Source organism: Musa acuminata, chromosome BXJ2-10, assembly GCF_036884655.1.
Source record: "Musa acuminata AAA Group cultivar baxijiao chromosome BXJ2-10, Cavendish_Baxijiao_AAA, whole genome shotgun sequence".
Lineage (NCBI taxonomy): Eukaryota > Viridiplantae > Streptophyta > Magnoliopsida > Zingiberales > Musaceae > Musa > Musa acuminata.
This window is the reverse complement of record NC_088347.1, coordinates 36,206,008-36,230,754: the sequence shown is the minus strand read 5'-3', so window position 1 is coordinate 36,230,754 and position 24,747 is coordinate 36,206,008. Positions and strand designations below refer to the sequence as shown.

General features: G+C 37.7%; 4 protein-coding genes across 11 annotated transcripts; 2 read left to right on the top strand and 2 right to left on the bottom strand.

Moving 5' to 3' along the window:
- Positions 1-1,409: 1,409 nt before the first annotated feature.
- Positions 1,410-4,409, top strand: LOC135625470 (CBS domain-containing protein CBSX6-like). 2 transcript variants are annotated; one of them, XM_065130331.1, is made up of 3 exons: positions 1,410-1,991; positions 3,169-3,222; positions 3,323-4,409. In XM_065130331.1, the coding sequence occupies exons 1-3, from the start codon at positions 1,663-1,665 to the stop codon at positions 4,194-4,196; spliced, it is 1,257 nt and encodes a 418-aa protein (XP_064986403.1). In that variant the 5' UTR covers positions 1,410-1,662; the 3' UTR covers positions 4,197-4,409. The 2 variants fall into 2 exon arrangements, with proteins under 2 accessions (XP_064986403.1, XP_064986404.1); XM_065130332.1 differs by lacking the exon at positions 3,169-3,222.
- A 281-nt stretch (positions 4,410-4,690) lies between these two features.
- LOC135625468 (uncharacterized) lies at positions 4,691-8,545 on the top strand. The gene is made up of 6 exons (XM_065130324.1): positions 4,691-4,930; positions 5,337-5,420; positions 5,766-6,015; positions 6,146-6,242; positions 7,427-7,492; positions 8,252-8,545. The coding sequence occupies exons 1-6, from the start codon at positions 4,723-4,725 to the stop codon at positions 8,447-8,449; spliced, it is 903 nt and encodes a 300-aa protein (XP_064986396.1). The 5' UTR covers positions 4,691-4,722; the 3' UTR covers positions 8,450-8,545.
- An 872-nt stretch (positions 8,546-9,417) lies between these two features.
- LOC135625465 (uncharacterized) lies at positions 9,418-16,654 on the bottom strand. Of its 3 annotated transcripts, XM_065130321.1 has the most exons (16): positions 16,582-16,654; positions 16,248-16,403; positions 15,325-16,090; positions 14,488-14,610; positions 13,849-14,061; positions 13,621-13,722; positions 13,011-13,094; positions 12,803-12,921; positions 12,606-12,707; positions 12,114-12,230; positions 11,906-11,971; positions 11,171-11,237; positions 10,919-10,972; positions 10,749-10,838; positions 10,116-10,154; positions 9,418-9,846 (listed from the first exon to the last, which is right to left on the bottom strand). In XM_065130321.1, exons 3-16 carry the CDS (start codon positions 15,325-15,327, stop codon positions 9,724-9,726), a joined length of 1,302 nt encoding a protein of 433 aa, XP_064986393.1. In that variant the 5' UTR covers positions 15,328-16,090; positions 16,248-16,403; positions 16,582-16,654; the 3' UTR covers positions 9,418-9,723. The 3 variants fall into 3 exon arrangements, with proteins under 3 accessions (XP_064986393.1, XP_064986394.1, XP_064986395.1); XM_065130322.1 differs by lacking the exon at positions 16,248-16,403 and having other exon boundaries at positions 16,582-16,639; XM_065130323.1 differs by lacking the exons at positions 15,325-16,090; positions 16,248-16,403 and having other exon boundaries at positions 16,582-16,647.
- On the bottom strand, positions 16,422-23,526 carry LOC135625469 (uncharacterized). 5 transcript variants are annotated; one of them, XM_065130330.1, is made up of 6 exons: positions 22,997-23,526; positions 22,023-22,338; positions 21,380-21,458; positions 17,816-17,934; positions 16,849-17,077; positions 16,422-16,648 (listed from the first exon to the last, which is right to left on the bottom strand). In XM_065130330.1, the coding sequence occupies exons 2-5, from the start codon at positions 22,335-22,337 to the stop codon at positions 16,850-16,852; spliced, it is 741 nt and encodes a 246-aa protein (XP_064986402.1). In that variant the 5' UTR covers position 22,338; positions 22,997-23,526; the 3' UTR covers positions 16,422-16,648; position 16,849. The 5 variants fall into 5 exon arrangements, with proteins under 5 accessions (XP_064986402.1, XP_064986399.1, XP_064986398.1 ...); XM_065130327.1 differs by having other exon boundaries at positions 16,422-16,658; positions 23,338-23,524; XM_065130326.1 differs by having other exon boundaries at positions 23,338-23,524.
- Between the last annotated feature and the right edge of the window lie 1,221 nt (positions 23,527-24,747).

The window sequence follows — 24,747 nt, the reverse complement described above, 5'->3', positions numbered from 1 at the left end:
TTCACTTTCCATGGAGGATTAAACTGGAAAGTGAAAAAGATTAGATGAGGCATGAGATGGTTGGAGATCAATTTTAAATGCAATGAATGAAAGCAACACAAAGTTAGATCCATGAAATGTGAAGGCACATATGGTTTGATGAGGTCCTACAAAGGACCACAGGGGCTCTCACAACCTAACCTTCTTCATGTTGCCATCAATCCATTCCAAGAGAAAGATAAATCCACTCCAAATGTCAAAGAGTTCATGCACATTCTCTTGTGATTGTTTTCTACTTCCATTTATATTATTTGTTAATCATCTGATTTTATTTTTTGTCAACATGATCAAGATTAAAGAACTCATGTTTGGGAGTGCCATTTCACACCATTTGGTGTGCCATCTGCCTTGGATAAGTTATTTAAATGCATCACATTGACATCTCAGGATATCATATTTTATTTTGTTTGGTCCCTCTGATCAATGCTAAAGAAATAAGTGTGGACAAAATTGGACACCCATCTCAATCCCCATCACCACAAGCATTTAGGAAATCAAAGTGTATGTACATTGTAGCCTTTAATTGTACTTGCAACATGTTGGAAAGAAAAAAAATAATACATGTATATATCTTTTTAAAGTAGTAATTTTGTACTTATTCTCTTTTAAATTTAAAGGCAAAATTATATCTTTTTTCTAAATACTTGTCTCAATCCCTTGCATCAATTGACTATTAGTATAATGACATTAACACTTCTTTCAATACATTTTTCTAGATATTAGGAAATATGGAGATAAATTTATTATTAAAAATAATAATATTAATACCTTAGATATTTAAAATTTATTTTTAATTAAATCCACTAATAATCATGATTAATAGTAATTAACTTGAGTTATATATATATGTAACTTTATTATTTTTATTATATTGAACTTATAAAGGTAATTATTGTATAATTTTTATTGTACAATAAAAGTTTAATTATTATATAATTTTTATTATTGCTTCTTCAACTCCACTTTTGGATAGGGTGGAGAAAGTGAAACAGCACATCTAAAAGCTGTGATTTCAGATTCAATGGAAGAAAAATGTCACTATATTGGTAGGGAAATAAAAAGAAAAAGAACAACTAATAATTGATATATCACATCTGCTAAAACATAATCACCTCTCAATCATATAATCCATGACTCAACTAAGTTGATGCATTTGGTTTATTCATATCTTTTATATTCTAATTTTATTCAATTTATGCATTTGTTTTATGCATTTTGTTGAATACAATATATATATATATATATATATATATAATCCATTTATATATATTTAATACAATTATATATATTTCTATATATTTTATCAATTACGTATCCATATATATATATATATATATATATATATATATATGCTCTCATTAGGAGCGCTCGCTTTCTCCACCCTCTTCTTCGGCTCGTCGTCATTACTGCGATTATTCTTTTCGTAGACATACTTCGATGGGCTTTTCCTCTTCTCCATGGCCAATCACGCCACCTGCGCTAGATTGACCGGCGTTGCCCGCACCATCCCCGAACCGGTGGCCGGCCCGCTCCAATCGACCCGGTGCAAACCCATAGCGGGCTTCCTCCGCTTCCACCTCACGCTCCTCCACTCCCTCTCCTAACCCCCGTCGAGCGACCCTGATGGCCCGGGTCTTCCTCCACCACGTCGTCGGCGACCTCACCCTCGGCAAGCCCGAGCTGGTCGAGTTCTCCGAGGCGGAGACGGTCGAGGCGGCCGTCCGCGCCATCGGGGACTCCGCGGACGGCGCGATCGCCGTCTGGCGGAGGAGGCCGATGGAGCCGGCGCCGCCACCTTCGGCTGAGAGGTTTATCGGGATGTTGACCTCGTTGGACGTGGTGGCCTTCCTCGCCCGGGCCGGCGCCGACCAGGAGAGGGCCATGAGGACGCCGGTCTCGGAGCTGGTGGCGCCCAACCCCAGCCTGCTGAAGGAGGTGGATCCTGGAACAAGGTGCGATCTTTTGCCACCTCTTGGCTGTCTTTATGGTTCATGAGAGGGTTTGATTGGTACGCTCGATCAGCTCGCCAAATCTTGTTACATATTAGGGCTATTTGACTGGAATCTGATAGCTGCAGCACTTGAAATTATTTAGGTGATGTACTTGCCACAGGCTTAGTTTAGTGATTGATCTTGCTTGTTGAGCTATTACTATGGAAGTGCCAATTCTTAGTCCTCCGCCAGTTGTCCTTTTCTAGAATGAGAATTGGGTGGAGATAACTCTGTCTACTTAATTATGTTTTCTAGTTATCTAATTTCTTGGTGCAGGGCACCGACAACGCCATATTTGCATAATATTTTAGTATCATTATTGTTGACCATGTAGGTTTTGTTCCCTCTATCCACTACATTTTAAGATGGACATGTGACCACATGATCTGTATGATACTTTGTACTGTGTGATGTTCATATAGAAACTGCAACCAAGTTGTTTGGAAAATGAAAGAACAAATTTTCTACTCATATAAAAGCTTCGGAGAAAGCAACAGGTATGTTATAAAATGGAATATCTAATATCTATCCTTTTCATTTAAGAGGCAAGTAAGAAATCGTAATTAACGTTATTTGTAGTGACCCCAAATTCCATGTTAGTAATTGATTGGTAAACTTTATGTATCCGAAAAACTTGTTTGTTGATTGATCTCACTGGTCAAGTTGATTTATTGACATAGATTTTCATTAACGAAGTTGATTTATTGGCTTGGTGCTTGACCACATCTAGCTCCTGTTATGGTTTAAAGATGCTCATTCTGATACTAGCTTCGATGTCTTTGTCCTCAGAAAGCTTCTGTTAGTCAAAGTTTGTCAGATACAGTCTTTCATAGTTTGCCTAATCCCCAGTGAGGTTTCTGAATGCACTCCATATAAGTTTCTTCTGCACTAGCCGAACATTTTTTTTAAAAGAAAGCTGGCCTTAGTTTAGTATCATCAAAAGAGTTTAGTATCTGAAACTTTATTACTGAAAAGTTCAAGGTGATTTACGATTGCTGGTTTTTTTTCCAGTTTTGTATGTCTTGCACTTTAGTTTGTTTGGATGTATTTACCAATATCAGCACTGCTAATAATCTGCCTGATTGCTCAAAATAAGAATTTCTTTGGTTATCGCTGTGTGATGCAATTTTCTGGTCAGTTCTCATACCTTCTGTCGGAAGCAAAGAAGATGTGGGTTAACTTTGGCTTCAAGGTTGTTGCAGCACTAATCATTGACTTTGTTTATCTTGTCAGTCTCTCTTACAAAGAGCTTTTCCTCTTGGTTTACATATATTCTGTCTTTGGACTGTTAGGTTAATTGATGCACTGGAGATGATGAAACAAGGGGTAAGGCACCTCCTTGTGCGCAAAAGCATCGTGTGGAAAGGCTTCAGCAAGCGCTTTTCCATTCTTTACAATGGTAGATGGCTCAAGAACACTCAGAGCTCATCCTTGGGTGGAGAAAGCAACAGTGACCGACCGTCAACTTCTGCTCTCCCTGACAATAAGTTTTGCTGCCTCTCTCGGGAAGATGTGGTCCGTTTTCTGATAGGTTGCCTCGGTGCTCTAGCCCCGCTTCCTTTATCTTCAATCTCCTCGGTCGGAGCCATTGGTTCAAACTATGCTTACATTGAAGCCTCCTCACCTGCCCTTGAAGCCATCTATAAGATTCCTCATGACCCATGCGCGATTGCAGTTGTTGAGACAAACTCCGAAGGCAGTCACAAGATAATAGGAGATATATCTGCATATAAGCTATGGAAATGTGACTACTTGGCTGCCGCATGGGCTATGGCAAACTTGTCAGCCGGACAATTTGTTGTAGGAGCAGATGATTATGGCACCACACCAGTTTCCGTGCCGGAACTCCCCATTGATTCATCAGCAGGTGATACTGGGGCTGGAGACTCATCACGACCTAGGAAATTCAGCAGCAGGAGTATCGGGTTCTTCAGTAATCAGGTGAACCAGATGTCGATCGGGAGGCTGAGGAGCATGTACCGCGGGAGGAGCGCACCCTGGACCTGCAAGCACACGAGTTCACTGGCTGCCGTCATGGCCCAGATGCTGTCCCACAGGGCCACCCATGTATGGGTCACAGATGCTGATTTGGACGACGACACCTTAGTTGGCATTATCTCCTACACCGACATCCTGAATGCGGTCACCAAGCATCCGACACCATGAATTTGTCTCCTCCCGTGTTGTGTTTGTTTGATCATCTTTAAAGGTTTTCAGGCACCCTTTTCTTCATACTGAATCAATAGAGTTATGTATGTATGCATATGGTATATGATGAACTATACTCTTTGTCATCTGAGCTTTGCATCATATTTCTGTATACCTATGTTTGTGACATGTTAAAATCAATGAGAAAGGGATATAATGTTATGGAGTGAAGCATGTTTGAACCATGTTGGCAATACAGATCCCAAATATTTATCATAAATTTGATTAATGGATATTCTAAATAATTGAATTTTAACTAACATGTTTAATAATCCAACGTTTTGAATAATAATAATAATAATAATAATAATAATAATAATAATAATAATAATAATAATGAGTATTATTATTTGAGCGGAGTAAATGCGGGACCCACCGTCGGTCCCACTGCGTCGGCTTGCCTCTCTCAAACAGCGAAGGCTGGACACGCATATAAAAGGGCAATGCTGTGGAGTCGTCGGTTGGTGTTAAGAGGACGAGTGGGATGGAGATGCTGAGGGCGACGTACGGCTCGGACTCGGAAGAGGACGACGCAGACGACTCGGCCGCTGCTCCTCCCATCGTCGGCAGCAGGAGTAGTAGTGGTAGTAGTAGGAGCAAGGCAGATTCCGTCAATGGTCGTTCGAATCTTGAACAACTGGACCCTTTGCCGCCGCCGCCTCTCGATCTCCTCCAATCCCCCAATGTTCTAGGTATCGCAAACAAACTTCTTTTCTTTTCCCTTTCTGTGCCACTCGATTTGATGACACAGGAGGCGTGGATTGCAAGGGAGTTCCTCCAATCTCCGATTTAGATTATCTTGGAATTAGGGTTTCGTTTATGGGCAGGAGGGGTTGGAGCTATTGTTTGGACTCTGGTGTTGTTTATCTAACGCTTGTTTTAGAAGATTCCACCTTCATTTAGTCCCCTTCTGTTCTTCGCATGAATACTCTCTTAGTGTTCTCAAAAAGAAAAAAATTGACGCTTTTGCGTATTTTGGTATAGGAATTCCATAAGGGTTTACTTCTAATATTTTGTTCTTCTTCTTTTTTTTTCGAGAGAGAGATTATTGTTTTATTGATTTGAGTTGTTTCTGATATGAGCTTTCCGTGTTTTTAGATTTCTCATCAACTACTCAAGGTAGCCGCATCAGAAGCTTCCCACATGTCGAAGGAAATTATGCTCTTCACGTTTACGTACCAGGTCTCGTTGCAAACGTTTTCGGTTGCTTCATGATTTTGCTTTTTAAGAAAATGCTTTCCATGTATCCTGCTACCTGAATACTCTATATAATGCCCCGAAGATATGAGCTAGGAACTCATATGTTATGTCAGATTAGGTGATCTAGAATTATGCACTTGCCAGATTAGGTGATCTACAAAATGTGTGAATATAAAATGTTCTGACTGAAGTGTGATAACTGTGTTCTTAAATGTTATGTCAGATCAGCAGTTCTGAATTTTTGCAATTGCTCTGAACCTAGAAATTTTGTTTCTTTTTCTTTTTCTTTTCGATATTGTAAGAACAACCTTGCACTCTATTTTGCAGTTGTTATACCAACTACAATGAAGATGCCAGTAGCGCTTTTTGTAAAAAGAATTGCATCTCTGGTGCCTGGTCTTTATGCTGTTGATATTGATTACCCTCTTGCCGAGTTATGCAGAGATGATCTGAAGCTAGAACAGATGCTCCTAGGAAGAGAATTCCATGTTAGTTTGGGAAGAACTGTTCCTATTAAAGTGCATCAAATCGATTCCATCGTGGCAATGCTTCGTCAGAAGTTCCAATCTCAGAGAAGGTCAGCATATGTTTTCCACTTTGAAACAACTGCACAATAAAATGTTTGAATAAACCATGTTCTGAATTTAAATTTTGCTCTAACACCATACTCCATTCTGTTATTAATTTTATATTCTTATAGGAGACAGGTACAGGGTAGAGTTCAACAAGTGGGATGTTTTTGTCAATGATGAGCAAACTCGCTCTTTTCTTGCACTTGAAGTTCTTGGTGGTGGTCTATCAGAGGTATCTATGAGAGATTTTGCACATATTGCAATTTCTGCTAGTTGATGATTGGCTGGCTGTTCATCATTGCTTTATGTTATTTTCCTTTTGTGCTGGGAAAGGCCTTTTCTTGTCTTAGGTTAGATTTAGATTAGGCATGGAACCTATTAATAACTTATCGAATTGAAGTCTTCTGAGTCGTCTTTACTTGTTTGAATAGGTGATGTATTTTTTTCCCTTCAAAATTTCGCTTAATGGACCAGGGAAAAAAGTCTTTTGGCAATAAAATTTTTTGGAGGTGGGCCTTGGTGTCACTGTAAGATTTCTCCTTTTCTTAGATGTCCTAAGTAAGTTGTCGAAGTCAGATGAACCAAGGTATGATAGTATCCGAGCTGAGACAGAAAGTCTGGACAAAATCATGATGATCAAGATGTTTTTGTTCCAGATATCAGTTCTAAGATATCAAAGTACTGTTGGATCTTGTAAAAAGATGAAATTTGACAGTTTCTTTTGTATTGTTACAAATATTTATTTAAATAAGAACTCACAGTATATTGCGCGAAGCAGATTAGTGTTTGTGAGCCGTCATTTGAATTATATTAGTTGGCATCACCATATACTCTGGTTTATATATTTATTTTCCAAGAAAGGCCTATATTAGTCAAGGGAATAAACAATGTCTGCTGCAGCAATTTCTAGTCAAATGAAATCCAGGTTGTGGTCTTTGCACCTTGGACATATGGCTCATTTTGTCTACAGTAGTGTATCAAGTTGTTAATTGCAAAATTTGAGAAATTTTCTTTACCTATAAGTGTCGAATTGCTTCGAATTATTGGAGAAGCAGGGAACAAATGATTTGTGTATTATCATTTATAGTTTTATGGCTACTTTCTGGATTGTTGTTGATCCAATTTCTGGGGCCTGATTAATAGAATTCTTGTATAACAGTGTTTGGAGCAAACAGTTACCAAAATTGCTAGTTCTTCAAGGATTCAATACACATCTGTTTGACTTAGTTTCTTGTTTATGCTCATAATACTGGAAATAACTTCCAACAATTTTGGTTGCCACTTGTATAAAGTTCCTCTAGCAAACTAATCTTGTACCTTAGCCCATCAACCATTTACTTGTATGTGTCAAATTAAGGATTTATTACTAATGTTTGTCAACTTACCTTCTACTAATGTTGGTCTTCTTGTTTACAGATAACTAAGCAGATTCATATTGTTGACGTGATATATAGATTGCATGGTCTCCCTGAGTTTTATAAGGTATACTGTTTTAGTGATTTGCCATCAATGCTCTGTAATATAATTAAGTACTGCTTATTGTCACTGAAATTAACATAGGCATGAACTTATTGATCCAGATGAGAGTTTCTGTGTGATCTGCTCCAAATTCGTTGGCATCTTGTCATGTTATCATGAACTCTTCATGAAGTTCATAATTATTACCTGCACAGCTCATTGTGTAGAAGGATATAAGGATGGCACAAGTTGTTTACACGTAATCATCCTTTTATTTACTTCTTTAAATTGGTCAACCAACCTTTAAAATGTTAAGCATCAAGGTGCTTCTCGTCATGCTTGTTTAAGTGAAGCCTTGGTCTTAACCCTCCCTAGTCATTCCTTTGAACCAATTGTTACCCTTTTATTTGCTTCATTCCTGTCATATATTACATGGGGCAAAGATTTAAATACCAGTTGGACTAGTTTGTAGTGATTGGTATTTTATCGATCCGACCATCAGTATAAATAGCTCAATACCTGTACATATATGTTTATTTTTATTATTATATTCATTGTTACTAGGCAATTGGTCAGTCTATTGGTACCATATTTAAGTTTTCAAGTGGTCGATTAATTAGATGAATCATCTATTTTGAAGTTACAGAATCATTGCATGATGGTTCTAGAAAGCTATTTACCTTACAAGTGTAACGTTATTCCATTGTGGAGATTAGTATATGACTATCTTGTGAAATCTAAAATCGACACAGTCATTCTAATGTTGCATTTACCTGGTGGCAGAATCCACGACCCCACATATCATTGTTATGGGGATCAGGAGATATGAGCGACAGGTTAAAGCAGGGTATTGAAGAAATTGACAGATCCTACAAAAATGCAAACCTGTCATGTGGTGGTCACATCTTTACTTGCAAGACCAGTGGCATCGAATGTAAAATAGGTAAAAAGACATACAGCATATGTAAGTTTCTTGATTGAAAGCAATTTTTGTTGACAAGGCTTTCACGGTTAATATGGTATATTGTAAACATGATCATTTATCAGACAGAAAATTGAGTAGCTTTATGATCTTAATCTTTCTGCAATCATTAGCCTATAACCTTTCTGGCTCTGGTGTTACTCAAAATTGTGAAAATTTGTGAGTTCACGAACTATCATCAGGTCAATTGTAAAGTTAAAAGTGCATTTGAGAAATTACTTTGTTCATGTTTAATATGGAGATTGCGGAGAAGTGTTTAGAATCCTTCTCATATTATCAGATCTTTTGAGACTGCTGCATCATTGTTGTCTTTGTGAGAATTCAAGTACAGAGGCTTGAATTCTTCTCATGTTTAATTGTAGGCTTTAAAGTGAAGGGTAATGCAGTACCTGACACTAACTACTGTCATCTTTGTCAGAATTCATGTACAGAGGAACTACCAATTTGGTCTGTGGGAAGAGAGAACATTTCTTTTCTGGTGAAATATACATTATTTGAAAATCTATATCATAGTCATCCTGACATTTGTTTAGGCTTTTTGAGAAATCCAAATCTTTCTGATGCTTGCAATCCAACTTCATGCATTCTTGTGCTCATTAACTGGTTGTCTAAACTAGTAATGGATGGACGAGTCAAAGATGCTATGATGTGGAGTTGGTGGGTGGTTTAGGGGAATGGTGATAAAGATGTTGAAAAGATGAATTTGAGTGTGTAATGATCTCCTGCAATAAAAACTTGCAGGAATAACTGAGGCCAACATCAAGCTCTGTGTTCCTTTTCTTGTGACTTTGGACTCTCTAAATACAAGTTTTAAGCATGAAGAACCGACCCTGAACTTGTGAATAACATCACAATAAGATAGTGAGATCATGCAATTGACACATCCTAATGGTTAATGCATTGCTTTACAATTCATATCAATAGACGATAGATAGATAGCTTTCATGTTCCAATCCATGTAAAAATATTTAAAAAAATCATGCAATTGGCTTTTTCAGCTTCAGAATCTAATAAAAGCTGTTCAAGCTATGAGTACAACAAAAGTTCACAAGGTAATAAAAATGTTACAGGAAAGAATCAAAGAATCGAAAACATTATACTTTTAACGATATGACTCATGTAATATATCTCTGCTTACCGGAAGCATAGATTAGAATTTGGCTCTCTTCGCAAATGCTGGTGGCAATTCTTTGTGTGTTGAGCTCATCGATCATACACTGGCTAAATACTTCGGACTTTGTTGTCTAACTTGAGGTTTTGTTAATGAGTTACATTACTGCTTCCTCGAGTTTGTTTCGAGTTCAGGATATGGATCGATCCAGCAATTATCTTCGGTCGCAGCCTTCTGCCATCTTTTTCGAAAGATCTCCAATTCGACAGAAGACCGCCGCCTCACCTGCGTACGAGAGCTCAATCCAATCAGATGATATAACCTCTAAATGGTGTCGAAAAGCAATATGGTAAATGCAATAGAGAAAAAGTTTCTTAGGTTTTCATTTATTTCAATCCATAATAAGCAAATAAGTTGTATTTGAGGATGTAAGTTTGATCTTGCACAAATAATGGCCAAGTAAGGCTAAATTATTCATCTGCCACAATTTTTTGGGATCGGTTACTGATAATCGAAAAACCATATTCGACTGTATATAAAAATGTAGTACTTACTGCAGATCTATCTTTAGCGGCAGGCGAACCAGTAGATCCCTGCACATACAAAACTACCAGTCAGATTCATCAGGAATCTATAATTTACAGAGAAAGAAGATGAGAGATTTGGTTTACCCGATGCTCTGACCTGAGTTCATCCAACACACGATTAAGTCATGCGTGTCGATGGATAGAATAGAAGAGAAAGAGAAAGAAGATGAATATCACAACACCATGTGAATCATTTCCTGCTGGTCTAAGGTAATGAGATTTAGATGGAAACAACAAAACAAAGACATGTTCTGGTCACAATGGAGACTGACATGCATCTATTGGATAATAGAGGGAGAGAGACAGAGAGACAAAACATAGATATTTACATGATTCAGCTCATTAACCTATTTGTACAGGCAAAGGCAGGAAGACTTCCATATACCATAGTAGCATAGTACAATAGGAATTACATATATAATAATATAAAGGGAATAATAGAAATATAAAATTCGGGTTTTTTTTCCCAAAAAAGAGGAATCGTTTAACATCAATTTGACTTTTCAGATTAAGATTTAGGTGGATTTTTATCATCACCAATATAACAGGTTTGGCATCTTATTTGTTTAGATGAAGTATTTGTTCTTTGTAGTAACTCACCATTTTCTCATCAAACCCGCCAAGCGTCGGCAGCCCCTTATGAACTATGTATTCACTGTCCACCACTCCAATGTTTTTGCTCTGATCACCCTGTCAAAAGTGGTTTGTCTGAGATTTCTTCTTGACAAACAAATATTTCACACATGCCGGTATTGTCCATCAAACATTACCTGAGCACAGTAACCGAGCTTCATATCGAGACCCCATGCATGAATCAAGTCATTCTACAAACAAATGCAACATGAGAAAAGTTAGTTCGACATATTTCGGTAGAAAGACACGCGACATATGTCTCAAAAAATAAGATATTGTTTTAGTGCTGTGTGCCTTGTGCTTGGATAAAATTTAAATATGTATTAAAATGAGACAGACAAAAACGTGAATATAATTTTGCACAAAGAATTAAGACATTTTCCACACACTTGAATCATATGCCACGCACAGCGCCAGGCAGCTCTCGAGAAAACAGGAGCCATCATTTCTACCCATCTGCGATAACGAAAATGTTCAGCATCGAGGGTAGTGGTAAACGTTTAAGAATGAAAATCGTAGTAAATGCTTAGCTTTCACCGACAATAGGTTATGGAATATACTTTTGCAATCATTCAAAACAGCAAAGAAATATGTCCATTAAGCTAGAACGAAAATTGCAGATTATGATATGAGAATGAATGACCAATTTTCCAGCTTTGAGCTATAACTTCAAATGTGGCCTCAGCTTCTCATTCCAGCAACATAATTGAATTGACTTAGGTATGTTCGGTTTGGTTTAGTTATGGTTCAAAATTAAAATAATCTGCTACAGATGTACCATATTTTTGAATTAATTATGTATATCCACTACTGAATCTCTTAATTAAAATGAGAATAAATGGCTTAACTTGTATTTTTGAATTAATTCAGAAAGCAAATTTCCATCTCTCGTTCTTAATTCCAGATTTCCCAGTGTCTACAAATTATTTATCAGGATAAGATGATGATGCTTATATTATTAATCACTCCCTGTCCAACTATGAATATGATGAAACACAGATCTAAAATAGTATCATGTTTAACCCTAAACACTTATTGTGTAGTCACAAAATGATAACAGATGATCCTTCTCTGTTTCAATAGAAAAATATTTCAATATGGTTGGTTGGGGAAAAGAACCTTACCCAGTGCATGGAGGTTGACTGCTGTTATCATCACATTTTTTGTCACCACTGAACTTGTACATCCTTCTGTTAATTGGAAAATAAATATTGGTTTTCGATATTTTCCATTCAATACTATGAGTACTGAGTATGAAATGGAATCTACTTGCAATGAAATGAATAGCCAAATAATGACTGGTTCTACTAGAAAAACAAGATAAAACAGCACCTGTGTACGACTCGTTTGCTTAAACGTGCTGTAATTTGATGATGAATCCGAGATTTTGCAAGGTCAAGTGCAGGTTGTGATATCTCTAAGCCTTCCCTCTCAACAATCATCAAGTATCTGCAGGAGTTACATGTGTCAGTTAATCAAGATCGAACTAAACTGTTGATCAGATCTATCTGTCATACAACACCGATTTAGAAATGGTTCCCGGTAAAGTTAACCCATTTCAACTGCTCAGTAAACAACAAGAAGTCCAACTTCACTAGTACAGCATGATACTACAAATAAAACTTCTCACATCTCAGTTCTCTTAAAGAATAGCAAATAAATGAAAATTTTTCATGGCCAGAATGCAAAACCATTCAAAAGAAATCATCAAAAAGCCGGCAGTGAGAAGTCTATGACACGACCTTCAAATTTAGATTTGAGATCCTGGAAAAACATTATAATTTTTTTAGTTCTATTAACAAATTCATGATAAAAAACACCAACCTTTTAGGATGAAAATTTTCCACCTCGATATCCTCATCCCATAGGAAGATATACTTGTACGGTGCAACTATGTCTGGATGTAAGAAGCGCTTAGCAAACCACCTGCAAAAGATTATTGTTTTTAGTACGGGCTACATAGTCGAAGAATACAATATCAGCCATAATTTGGGGAACATTTTGATGATCAACTAAATTACCATTTTGTTTGATTGATTGCAGAAATATGTAGGGCACTGTCACTCCATTGTAAATCTTTCCATTCATCAACAACACCATCATAGTGAAAAAGCATCACGGTGAAATCACTGGAAACAAACTAGAATACAAACAAAAAGTATTTAGCAAAACTGGAACTTTATGTAAAGATTTTACCATATAGACACGAGGTCATGATATTATTTTAACCTTCATTACAATCTGATTCACCATGGCCTTTTGGTTTATTCCAACTGGAATCGCCAATAAGCTCTTCTGTAAACTGACACCATCCTGTTCCCAACATTCGGAAAGAGTTGACATGAATCACAGTTAAGTTCGACAAAAATGCCAAGGAGAATAAAGAGGGTGGAGAGGTAGACAATAATCCTAATCCATTACTTAATCTAGAAGTCTATGGAACGAATAGTTTTGGTAGTGACCCAAAATTTTCTCTTCCTCACCACACAAATATTGATCCAAGTTCTGAGATAATGACTTCAAACAACATATTGAAACGGAGGTTGCCCGTGATCATGCTTGTGCATGCACAACGCTATCACAGGCATCAGCACCATGCCAACAGAGTATTTAAACTCCTTTTGCCAGGCATCAGCACCATTCCAAATGATGCAGGCTGAAATAGAGCATGTTGGCACCAGCATGCATCAAGTTGGGATGAACTGAAATCTTCGATTAGTACCTAGAACAATCCTATATGTTGGAAAAAAACTGAAACCTTTTTAAGAATACCTTCAAAAATCCTATACACAACACCTACAAAAATAAGACGATTTTACTCATTAGATCAGTAACACACCTTTCCTCTTCGAGAACCCCATAGAGGCACCATTTCCAAGTCTGACTTCGGACTAACAATACCTTTAGGCAATGCTTCACTTCCCAGAGATGTGCAAGGACTCTGAAAACCATACAAACTGAATCATAAGAGCATAACATTTAAACCAATTGTTATAAACTTTAAAGAGTGCAAATGACCAAAACAAGTGACACCAAAGATCTTAAAGCCAAAGTCGTAAATAATAACCTTGCATGAATTGGATCGAGTGGACTCCAAGCTAGACTCACGGTGCCATGAATTGGCTTGAGGGGGTAAGTCTGATATGTCAGTCTTCAGAGTAGGATTAATTACATTTACCTTCAGAGTAGGATTAATTACATTTATCAAGCTAGACTCACGGTGCCACGAATTGGCTTGAGTAGTTGCTACAAAATCAGTTGATATCCCAGTCCACAATTTCTGCAAAAGGGGAATTATTTCCATGAGTGAAGATATGATTTTTACAATTTATAAATGTAGGATTAGTTACATTTACCAAGAAGCTTATGTAGGCTAAAAACTAAGTTTTCCAGAGATAAAAGCATGTAAGATGATATCTTCTTAGTATACAAAATCCTCGTACAACAGCTACATGGACGATCTCAAAAGGTTGACATACACAAGACAAGAAAAGGCAGAAGAGTTCAAACTCTAAATTACATAGTAAAGTTCCAAGTTCTAGTCAAACAAAAAATATTAACTAATAAGAAATCTTTCAGTCAGGGAAAAGAACAATCTTCCTAGAATTGTCCAGAGGGTCAGCTAAAAGCCTAAAACTAAGATCACCAATCAATGGATACTAAATTAAATAAACAACAAAAACAAAGTCAGGAAAACAAATCATACCATTATATAATCAAATTCAACAAAAGAGGTCCCGATGATGAACACCATACATAGGAAAGCAGCTGTACGGTTGTTGGCACAAGAACAGAATCTTGGACCTGAGGGATGTGTGGCAAGAGAACCCTGCAAGGAAGTTTTGAAAGAGGAAAAATAGAGCTTAGTGCAATCAAAATAAAATTTGTAGACAGTCTTGCAGACACACTGACACACAAAAGAAAAAAAACAGGAGGTAAACAGAATATGCCATGGGAATTCACCGAAATGAATACAAGAAAGACCAAACAACAACCAACATGAAGCATTACTTAATCAAGTCATTAAAAGAGTTGGGAGATTTCATGCCTCAGAAAACTGAACAGCAAACAGGACCAGATATAAGCACTGTCAACATCACTAGTTCAGTTCCTAGCATATTCCTTCAGCATAATAATTCTGTCAATTGAAGTCACTATCTCACCAAAACACGAATTAACACTGAAGCAATGAAACGAGAGATAGCTAAATAGTCTCCGACGGAAACAATCCTTTTCTCACTAAAAGTAAAATTAAAGATTTCAATGGAGAAATTTGAACTCAGGCCGTCGCCCTGCAATTGTTCATATCGGTAATGATTCGCTATACAACGGCATTCAAAAAGACAAAAGGAGGAAAAAGAAAAGCATTATCTTAGTAACTTCAAAGAGTTCGATGATTTCATGTTCCATAAAAACAAAAGCCACAAACCCACCAGGAAAAAAAAAGAACTTTTGGTCAAAGCCGCAACACTGAAAACCCTAAAAATCGATCCTGAACTGATAAAGAAAAGAAGAACAAAGCAGAAGAGGGAAAGTCCCTCACCATGACAAAGCAAGTAAACTCGGCGAACCCAATGGAATAAGAGTTGCGCGGTGGACTTCCCGGCAAAGCAGATTCCTTTACACGAAGCGTAACTTGGTCGAAGTGGGACGATCAAAGATCGTATCTTTTTCCCGAGGATTCTGTCCCGCTGGCTTGGTCGAAGCAGGACACTCAAAAATCTCGTCTTTCAGAAGGATTCTCTCAAGAACAGATGATCGAAGAGAGGAGGAAGCCGAGGAGGGTTAGATTTCGGTTTCGGTACACGAGTCAAAAGCGGCGGCGTCGGTCTTTTTGAGTTCCTCGTTTGGGCGCGTTCACTTCGCGGAGTGGGGTGCGAGTCCGGGAGAGAATATAGCGTGCAACACCAGGGGAGAAGAATCAATCCTTACCCGTCTCTTCGCCACTCTCCGTCCCACCTCTGGAGAACCGCTGTGGGTCCCGGAGACCGAGATCTTCGCACCGTAAGATCCAACGCAAGATTTACATGCATCCGTCCGTCTCACCTGGCCTGGCGGAGACAGGGAACAGAGCTTGCTCTCATCACAATGCCGCACCGACGCCCGCTGCTATCGTCGTGAGAGGAAGAAGAAGGTCCAAACACAAAAGTCAACCTAGTGACATATGTATCTTATAGGCAGTCTAAACTTTGACGCAGGTCAAATTCCAAGTTTGTCCCCATCTCCTTTTGCCCACTCTTCAAAGCTATCAGTCTCTGTTTGGCCCCTCTCTAAGCAAACAAGCTTATGCACTCCTCCAGATAAACACACTGCATTCAGTTCACGAGGATTTAATGGGGGAATTCGATACATGGCGAGGATGCTCATGAAAGCCACAACAAGATGCTGCATGTGACTTGAACCTTCCCCAACTCTTTTCTTCACTCATTTGTTTGGAGGAATATAGAAGATAGCAGAAGATGATACCTGCAAGAATCCTGTGTGCGCGTTGTTGCATGGAAGAATTGCTGGTTTGGCCTGATGGTTTAGACTGACTGGTTATGGCTACGTTGAAGAAGGAGAGATAGAGAGAGAGAGAGATTGGTTGCTCTCGGGATCAAGCTTTTTTCCTTGTGAGGGGTGCTACCCAACAAACAAAGAGGCAGGAAGGTTAGCTAGCTAGAGAAGATCCAAATCAGATGACAAAGGTCAAAGATTGACTGTCAGATTTGGACACAGTTTGATGTGTGGGAATGCCCGAATAAAAAAATGAAAGAAATAGACTGAATATAAAAAGCTGCGTGCAGGCTCGAGCACACACCTGTGATGCTCCGCTTCCAGTAGCGATCAAGCACAGGCTAATCTTTGTTGCTCCACTTCCTCTCAATCTGTGACATGCTAGAAAGATATTGAGCTACTACACAAACATTAACTTTAATTATAATTGCAAGTGATCCGGACAAAAACAGCCAAGAGCATCTATAATGTCAGTGAGAGAGAGAAAGAGAGAGAAGAGAGATGAAGATTAATCAAAGCAGGGGGGAGGCTTCAAAATACAGGGGAAGGAAGAAGGCGATTCTGCAGTCACCTCAGTCAGTAGTAGTTGGAAGATACACCCTGTGGAAATTGCTCATGCTTAGCTTTCTTTGACAAGTAGGGCACTTCTTCTGAGATTTAACGGACGCCTTTATGCAGCTGCAGCAGAAAATATGGCCGCAAATAGTTGACGATGGCTCCACCAGTGTGTCCATGCAGATGGGGCAGATGAAAGCTGGTTCCTTTGGCGGCTCCGGCCTGGCTTCCATGACATTCTTGCCCTGCATTTAAAGTCGATACGCAACTTGCTTCAAAATCAACCAGAATTAAGCTTGGGAGTCTTAAAATTGGAGAAGACATGACAACCATGACCATAGATAATAAGATAAAATGTAAAGAATCTAGATAGACCACTCAAGAAAATCTCTCATCCTTCTGTGGCCCTCTCACAAATCTGACCTGTGAGGCAATAGGTGAGCTAACATAATTCCAAAATCACTCGGATCCGAATGAGGTGTGACTTCAGGGAAGGTATAAAGTGGGAACTGCATTCTTACTAGAATTGTCGATGGTTCCAAAATCACAACATTCGACTCTCAATTGTCGAATTCCACAGGATAACAAAAACTACAGCCTTAAGTTGTTTGTAAAATAATGTTTCTTGAAAACAAAGCTAGAGATCGTAAAACACATTTGAATTGCTAATAGTCCAAGGCCGATTCAATTTTGTACAATTCCTTGATCTTGCACAGAGAAATCAGTCAAAATAAGCTAGAACCGATCAAATTCAAAAACATTTAACTGATTCTGGCTATTTAACTAACCTATTTAAAAGGATTAGAAAAAGAAAAAAAAAAAGGATAAGCAGGAGGAGCGCAGGGAGCAGAAAGAAAGAAGCCGAGAGTAAAAAAAAATACAAAAGGAACCCATAACTATAAAGTAGAACAACAACAAGAAGTCCTGGATAATGCAATCAGAAAACCAGTTGAAAAAAATAATCAAATTTAGCACATTTTTACCTTCACGTTGGACTCCTCTTCCAGAGCTGGATAAAGCTCACAATTAATAACTGAAATGTTTCTTGAACTTCTTTCATGCTTATTGTGATCATTCAAAGATAATATGGTTGCTGATCCCTCTGCAGCAGAACACAAAAAACACATTGACCTTTAGCTGACCATAGAAAGTAGAATGAAGAGTAACAGGCACTCAATGTAACAAAGACAGAAGGAACGAATTTTAAGTAGTAGGAAGACAAAAGGAAGAAAAAACCCTCAAATATTCTTATCAATAATATAATAAATTTTAAAAAAGGTAGAAAAAATCTAAAGGAATGAATTGGAATAAAAAATAACACGAAATGAAAAATAATCTTAAGTAAATTACTATAAAGAAAATTCAAGCCATAAAATCAATAAAATTTTCAAGAATCAGAAGGCATTTCATTATGCTAGTCAAGATAAAGGTGACCGGAGCTATCAGAAACTTCAATCATTGTTAAGTTCCTGTTGGTAACTAACGTATGTGACCAGGAGGAAATGCAACACAGTGAATGGAGCTAATTGTAGTTTGACAATGATGTAGAACTGTAGTTCAACAAACCCAATGAGACAGATATAATTTGGTAAAATTGAACTGCATAACATCAGTAGTTAACAAAACTTATGATGGCCTCAAACTATTTCTCACCTCTTCTCCGCACTATTTTAATGAAGAATTGTCTGTCATAACGTTGTATCTAATCTATGACAAGAAAGTAATGAATAATGACAATTACTGGAGCAAATCCAACTACCCAATTCTTTGGGGCAGAAAAGACTGGTGCACAAATCCAACTTTTCAATTCTTTAGGGCAGAAAGGGCAACACCAGCAACTGTAAAAAAACAATCTTTTTTACTTTTGCCATATACATGAATGCCCAGGCAATTAATACCCAAAAAAATCTCCTATAAAAGCATTGAACAGTTTCTTTAATTCAAAACAAGACTAACCTGAACATTGAGTTCCCAACTAGATTAACCCACGTCAAAAAAGGATGTATTTCAAAGATATTAATCTCTATGTACCATGTCAAAAGAGTTCTTAAAACTTGAATAAGGAAAAACTCCAATGAAGGGCAGAGAAGCAACATGGTATCACAATAAAGGAGAATGGCAGGAAAAAAAAGGAAAAATTGCAGGTCAAGTGAAGAGGAAGAATAAAAAAGGATGTGGAATAGCATAAATCAAGAAAGAAGTGATAATGACAAGGAAAAAACATCAAAACCAACAAGAAAAAGGTAAGGAAGATGATTTCTCATGCATCACTATAATCATCTGTCATTCAATTGCCATTGTTCATTGTCATAGTCAGATGAGGACCTCTTCACGTGAAGAAGGATAAGAGCAATTAGAACCCATGTAAAACTAGCAACCAACAGCACATCCATGATGCACATTCAGGAGCGAAGTCAGGATTTCATCTTTATTCTCTAATATATTACTTTAACATAAAACATAATTAGAAATAATTTTTAAAAAAAGATCAAAATTTCATTAAAAAATGACAGAATTGTACTTGGTTGTAAGCATGAATTATGAATTCTTCTGTCTGGGAGTAAAACTTGGTTTAGGAGTACAACCAAGAACACAGGGATAAAGAATTATGGATGTTGTTTCTATAATAAGTCAGGGCACATGCTAGAAGCAGATCAGAATTTTGTAACTAGTGCTATGTGATTGTCGAGGTGCAGACAGGAATGGGCTATTCATTTTTCTTATTGCCTTGATAAAGGACTTGCACTCGCAAGAAAGACCAGAAAGAGAAACACCATACAAACCTATACATAAGTTTCAGATGCAAGGGATGACGTGGTCCAGATGCAACATGTCTTCAGCCATTCTGACATCGAACCAACGTTATACATGAAAATTTATTTGCAACTTCCTACAAGACAGCCATGAGATAAAAGCAACAATCTATAATGTAAGAAATAGGGTGGACTAGGAGGTGCATATGCTTATGCAGCTGCATAATCTTTTTAAGAATGAAAAATCATGGAGATGGATCCAGCATTTTTTAAGTTATTAAGCTTTTAATGCCTAAATAGAAACAAGAGCTTACAGGGACACTTCAGTTGGTCACAAACAAATGTTTCAGCATGAAAGAACGTCACAAAGTCTAACAGAATCTAACAATTACATCGTGTGTTACTCTAAAGGTCATTCATCCAAAGTGTCTGGATTCCTCAAAACTATGAACATAATGAAGATCTTAATAAAAAAAGTACCTTGAATAACCAACAGATGATCGCATTTCAAATTACAAAGGCAAAGAAACTCAAAGTGCCTAGTACAGAAAATGATGCGATGGTCAAAACCAGGTAGATTGAGAAAAATGAAGGCCCTAGTATGGATTTGATTTAAATTCCATGGCATGCACCAACCACATGAAGAGATGTGTCAGACTGGTCTAATGCAAGATCATTATCAACTAGCAGGTCCTTACCAACACTGTAAAATCCCACATTGTTTGGTTTTTGCATCAAACAAGTTGAACAATCAAACCAGTCTAGGATTTTAAGCACTAGATCAAGAGTTTGACTCCAAGGGCCAATGGATAGACCCTAAAGAGACCGGAAGAAGAAAGAGATAAAGGGCATGGGGATGAAATCAAATGAAAAGAAGAACCGGAGATCAGAAAAGAGAGTCCTCAAAGAAGCATTATTTAACATATGCATTTGTTTACACTTTTCATTCATTTCTTCTTCAATTATATTTTTTAATAAGGTTCGCAATTTCGTACCGTACCGAAATTTCGACGTTAGCTCGGTACAGTACGATACTGTATACCGAGTGGTATACCGCTCGGTATATATATATATATATATATATATATATATATATATATATATATATATATATATATATATATATATATATATATCGTTTCGTCCGGTAATGGACGGTCCATGTACCGATCAGCTAACAGACCGATATGTACCACCCGTACCAGGCAGTATTATTCGAAATTACATACCTTGTTTTTTAATACCCTTGTAACTGCCAATATAGATATTCAGTGTACAAATCGAGCAGCCGGAAAAAAAACCATAAACAGTAATTAAATTGTTTGGCATAGTGTAAAAGAGTATGTTAGTGAAAGATACTATGGATAATAGAAGAAAGCTAAAATGAGGATCAACGACAAAAATTAATAAATAATTGAGAGAATCAAAATTCTGAACTCCATCCTGAATTGTATTTGCTCACACAGACACCCTCTATGCTGACTGATGAACTTCACAATTTCATCCATTCAAAAACAAAAGAATGCACCCCAAAGAAAATTATAAAAGAAGAAGATTAAAAAATACAAAAATCAAGAGATAAACAAGATCCTCTTCTAGAATGTCAATGTGTGCAAGGAAATAAAGAACGGTTTCAAGTCTTATGAAATCATAAACTAGAGAACAAGAAAATAGAGAGAGAACTAAGCTAAGAGATAGCTTTAGCATGCAGATGAAGAAAAACTGCATTTCTTAATTATTAGCAAGCTTCGAGATTATAGTGCCATATGATGGCAGAATGAAATATAAACAAACCTGATATTCTTGAACTTGTGTCAAGATCTTCATCGAGGACTACTGTCACAGGTTGATTTCTCCTAGAATGATTCCTTGCCTAAACCAACAAGGATAAATACTATGAATGTTAAAACAGATAAACCATGTGAAAGTAACAAGTAATGGAAAGATTAGATAATGTACAAACAAGTAATGGAAAGATTTGATAATGTACTATGAATGTTCAAACAGATAAACCATGTGAAACTAACTAGTAATGGCAAGATTAGATAATGTACAACCATTGACCGCGTAAGAAGATATCGGGAATGCTTACATCTATAGAATCATCATTCAAGCTTTCCCAATAAAATTAGGCTGTCAATGAAGCACGACAAGGGGGAGAAGAGGTAAAGCCAAATGTCTGACTGACATCAACAACCTAAAGCAGGAGATGAATTACAAAGAAAAAAGTTACAAGGCACGAGCAGGATTCTGATAGAAGGGGTGCCAACTAGGGAGACAAACCAAGCATGAACAAGGAGAGATAGTCTGATGGACATGGACAAGCCAAACAAAACCAACAAAACACTGAATAATTATAAGAATAATTAAAACTCACAAAATTATAACCACCTAAATCAACAAGTCATCAATCAAAAGTACAGTATGACAAACCAACCTGAGGAAACCCTCTTGGGGATGAGAGCATCTGGACCTCATCCTCGATGGCATCTACATCAATAAGTGAACTGTCTAAAACATCATAGGGCTGTGGGGCAGAACCCTGATGCTGTCCACTGGGATAAATATGCCGAGGATTGATGGAAGCAGATGTTCCATGAGATGCAGCAGGGTGTCTGGAACCAGAAGATGCTTCTTGCTCATGGATCTCAAGAGGTGGAGAATTGAGATCTACATCTAGAACCATTTTGGATTGAATATTATCTCGGGCACTCCTCTTTGTAACCCGTCTCGATGGCCCAAGATTGGTCATGCTACGATACAATATCAATCACAGCTTTAGCTCATAAGTAAGCCCCACATTTACAAATAGCATGTACACAGTACATCCAAGAGCGACCCTAATTTAAAAACTTCTCATCAAGAATCAAGAAAGCCTAAATCTTTTGGCAAGAAATAACCAAGAAAAAGAAAAAGAAACAAAATTAAAAGAGTCATGTTAACAATCTTTAGACTTCACGTCAATCACAGCAGACCGATAGATTACGATACCGTCATGTTAATCACCACCAAAAATAGGAATTCAGGAAGAGTGCATACTCCAAGAGCCCAGAGGGAAAACAAAACAAATCTTTGTTATTGTGATACTAGAAAGAAACTCATTTTGGCACAAACTTTTTGAGCCACGAACTTGCAGTATGCCAGAACAAGTCCCAAAATCCTCATACAAAACTACAGACAGAGAGAAAGAACAGACGTGTGACAAGTATCGTCTTCGGCAAAACAAAGGAAAAGCCATGAACAATCCGACCAAAGCCCGATGAAAAACCAATCGAACTGAACAAGAAAACTTCAAGAATTCAAAGAAACTTCCAAATAAAAGACAAATTTTGGCGAAATTATCGAATCGAACCACAATAATCCAGGATTCTAAGAGCCGGAAAAGAAGTAAGCACAGACACCGAGGGGTACCGGAAAAAACCAACATTAGGGCTCAGGTCTGGAAGCAGACGGATGCGATTCTCCTCGGTTCTGGATTAGAACAAGGGCGACGACGCGTCGGAGGAAGGGCGAGCGAAAGATCAATGGAAAGGGGGCGAAAGGGGGCGAAAGGGGACCAACTTGGTCTTCCACCCAGTCGTTGGAAAACCCCGAAAAAGGTAAATGTTGATGAAGCTACTCTCCAAGAAAAGGTAAATTTTGAAGAAGCTATCAAATTGAATCATAACACTGTAGGATTCCAAGTCCGTCCCCGAAAAAAAGGCAAATTTTGGCCAGAAAAAGACTTAAGCACAGACACCGAGGAGTCATACCGGAAAAGACAAGATTAAGGGCTCAGGTCCGGAAGCAAGAGGGACGGGATCCTCCTCAGTTGTCGATCAAGAACAAGGCGACGACGCATCGGAGGAAGGGAAGAGCGAGCGGAAGATTAAGTGGAACGGGAGCTAAAAGAGACTAAAGTCTTCTCCCACCCACTCGATATAGACCGCTCGGCCGCCAACCGGGCCGTCATTCAAAATAACGGGACGAATCCTTTTAAAACCCCGTCACAACTCTTGTAACGGTCACCGAAATCGTTTCAATGCGTGTAACGATCCTAACGTGTCGTCATAATCAGTGTGAAAATGACGGAATGGCAATTGCCACGATGAACGCAGGACAAGAGTTTTGTCTGCTACCATTCTGTGACATAACCATGAGAACTACCCCCATTATGATTGGGACGAAGCATCGCCCTCGCGGGACCCAATGCCCCGTTGCTCTCTCTGATGGTGACGAACCCAACGTGCCGTTACAATTCGGGTCGGGAATTGACGGAGTGGGCAATTGCGACAATGAACATTGAATAATCCTTCATTTGTTACACCTGTGAACCATACCTGTTACAGCTACCCGCCTTAAGATTGCAGAGAGCAACGTCCTCAGTTTTTGCCTCTGCTAAGACGGCGGTATGTGGACGGGTAAGTGGAAAATGGTTGACAAATCATGAGTCTTTATCCTATCAGACCAACACACACACACACACACACATATATATATATATATATATATATATATATATATATATACAAATCGCTTTTTTATTGGATGATCTGATTTTTTTTCAAATATAAAAATATATATTTGAAAAAAAAGGGTTCGATACTTTCTTTTATGATTCAGGATTAGTAAATCTCCTATATTTTTTTTTCATTTTTTGTACCATTTATCTTAATTCTTCCTCCTATTTCATGATTCGAATCCTATTTTTTAATATTTTGTACCATAATTTTTATTTATGAATAAAATAAATATCATATTATATATTAATATACTAAAAAAATATGCTACTAGGAGAGCATATAATATACATTGAACTCCACCAGCTGAATGCATGTGGTGCATGAATGAAAGATACTTCATTGACATTATTGAAAAAGGTACGGCATGGTTAGAGTGCCATGATGACATCAGATAGTGGTAGCACATGATCGTTATATATATATATATATATATATATATATATATATATATATATAGGTATTTTTATTTTTTATTTTTACAAATTTTGCATATGGCTTACGGTCAGAACTTTCATCAAACCTATCGTCACCTCTGTCATTTTATCAATGCTTATGATCCTTATACAAGAGGGTCGAAAGCCTCTCTCCGTCATAAATTAGGCGATTCTTTTTCACCGTATAACCCATAAGTGAGGTTTGTTTACCCCTCTCCACCGTGAG

Coding starts and splice junctions, on each gene's coding strand:
- LOC135625470 (XM_065130331.1), top strand. CDS start 1,663: ATGGCCCGGGTCTTCCTCCACCACGTCGTCGGCGACCTCACCCTCGGC. Junction 1,992..3,168: donor GAGGTGGATCCTGGAACAAG/GTGCGATCTTTT, acceptor TTTTCTGGTCAG/TTCTCATACCTTCTGTCGGA. Junction 3,223..3,322: donor GGGTTAACTTTGGCTTCAAG/GTTGTTGCAGCA, acceptor TTGGACTGTTAG/GTTAATTGATGCACTGGAGA.
- LOC135625468 (XM_065130324.1), top strand. CDS start 4,723: ATGGAGATGCTGAGGGCGACGTACGGCTCGGACTCGGAAGAGGACGAC. Junction 4,931..5,336: donor CCAATCCCCCAATGTTCTAG/GTATCGCAAACA, acceptor CCGTGTTTTTAG/ATTTCTCATCAACTACTCAA. Junction 7,493..8,251: donor GTCTCCCTGAGTTTTATAAG/GTATACTGTTTT, acceptor ACCTGGTGGCAG/AATCCACGACCCCACATATC.
- LOC135625465 (XM_065130321.1), bottom strand. Junction 12,922..13,010: donor TGAATCAGATTGTAATGAAG/GTTAAAATAATA, acceptor TTTGTATTCTAG/TTTGTTTCCAGTGATTTCAC. Junction 10,155..10,748: donor GCGGGTTTGATGAGAAAATG/GTGAGTTACTAC, acceptor TTGTATGTGCAG/GGATCTACTGGTTCGCCTGC.
- LOC135625469 (XM_065130330.1), bottom strand. CDS start 22,337: ATGACCAATCTTGGGCCATCGAGACGGGTTACAAAGAGGAGTGCCCGA. Junction 17,935..21,379: donor CACAAGTTCAAGAATATCAG/GTTTGTTTATAT, acceptor GTTCTGCTGCAG/AGGGATCAGCAACCATATTA. Junction 17,078..17,815: donor AAGAGGAGTCCAACGTGAAG/GTAAAAATGTGC, acceptor CTTTAAATGCAG/GGCAAGAATGTCATGGAAGC.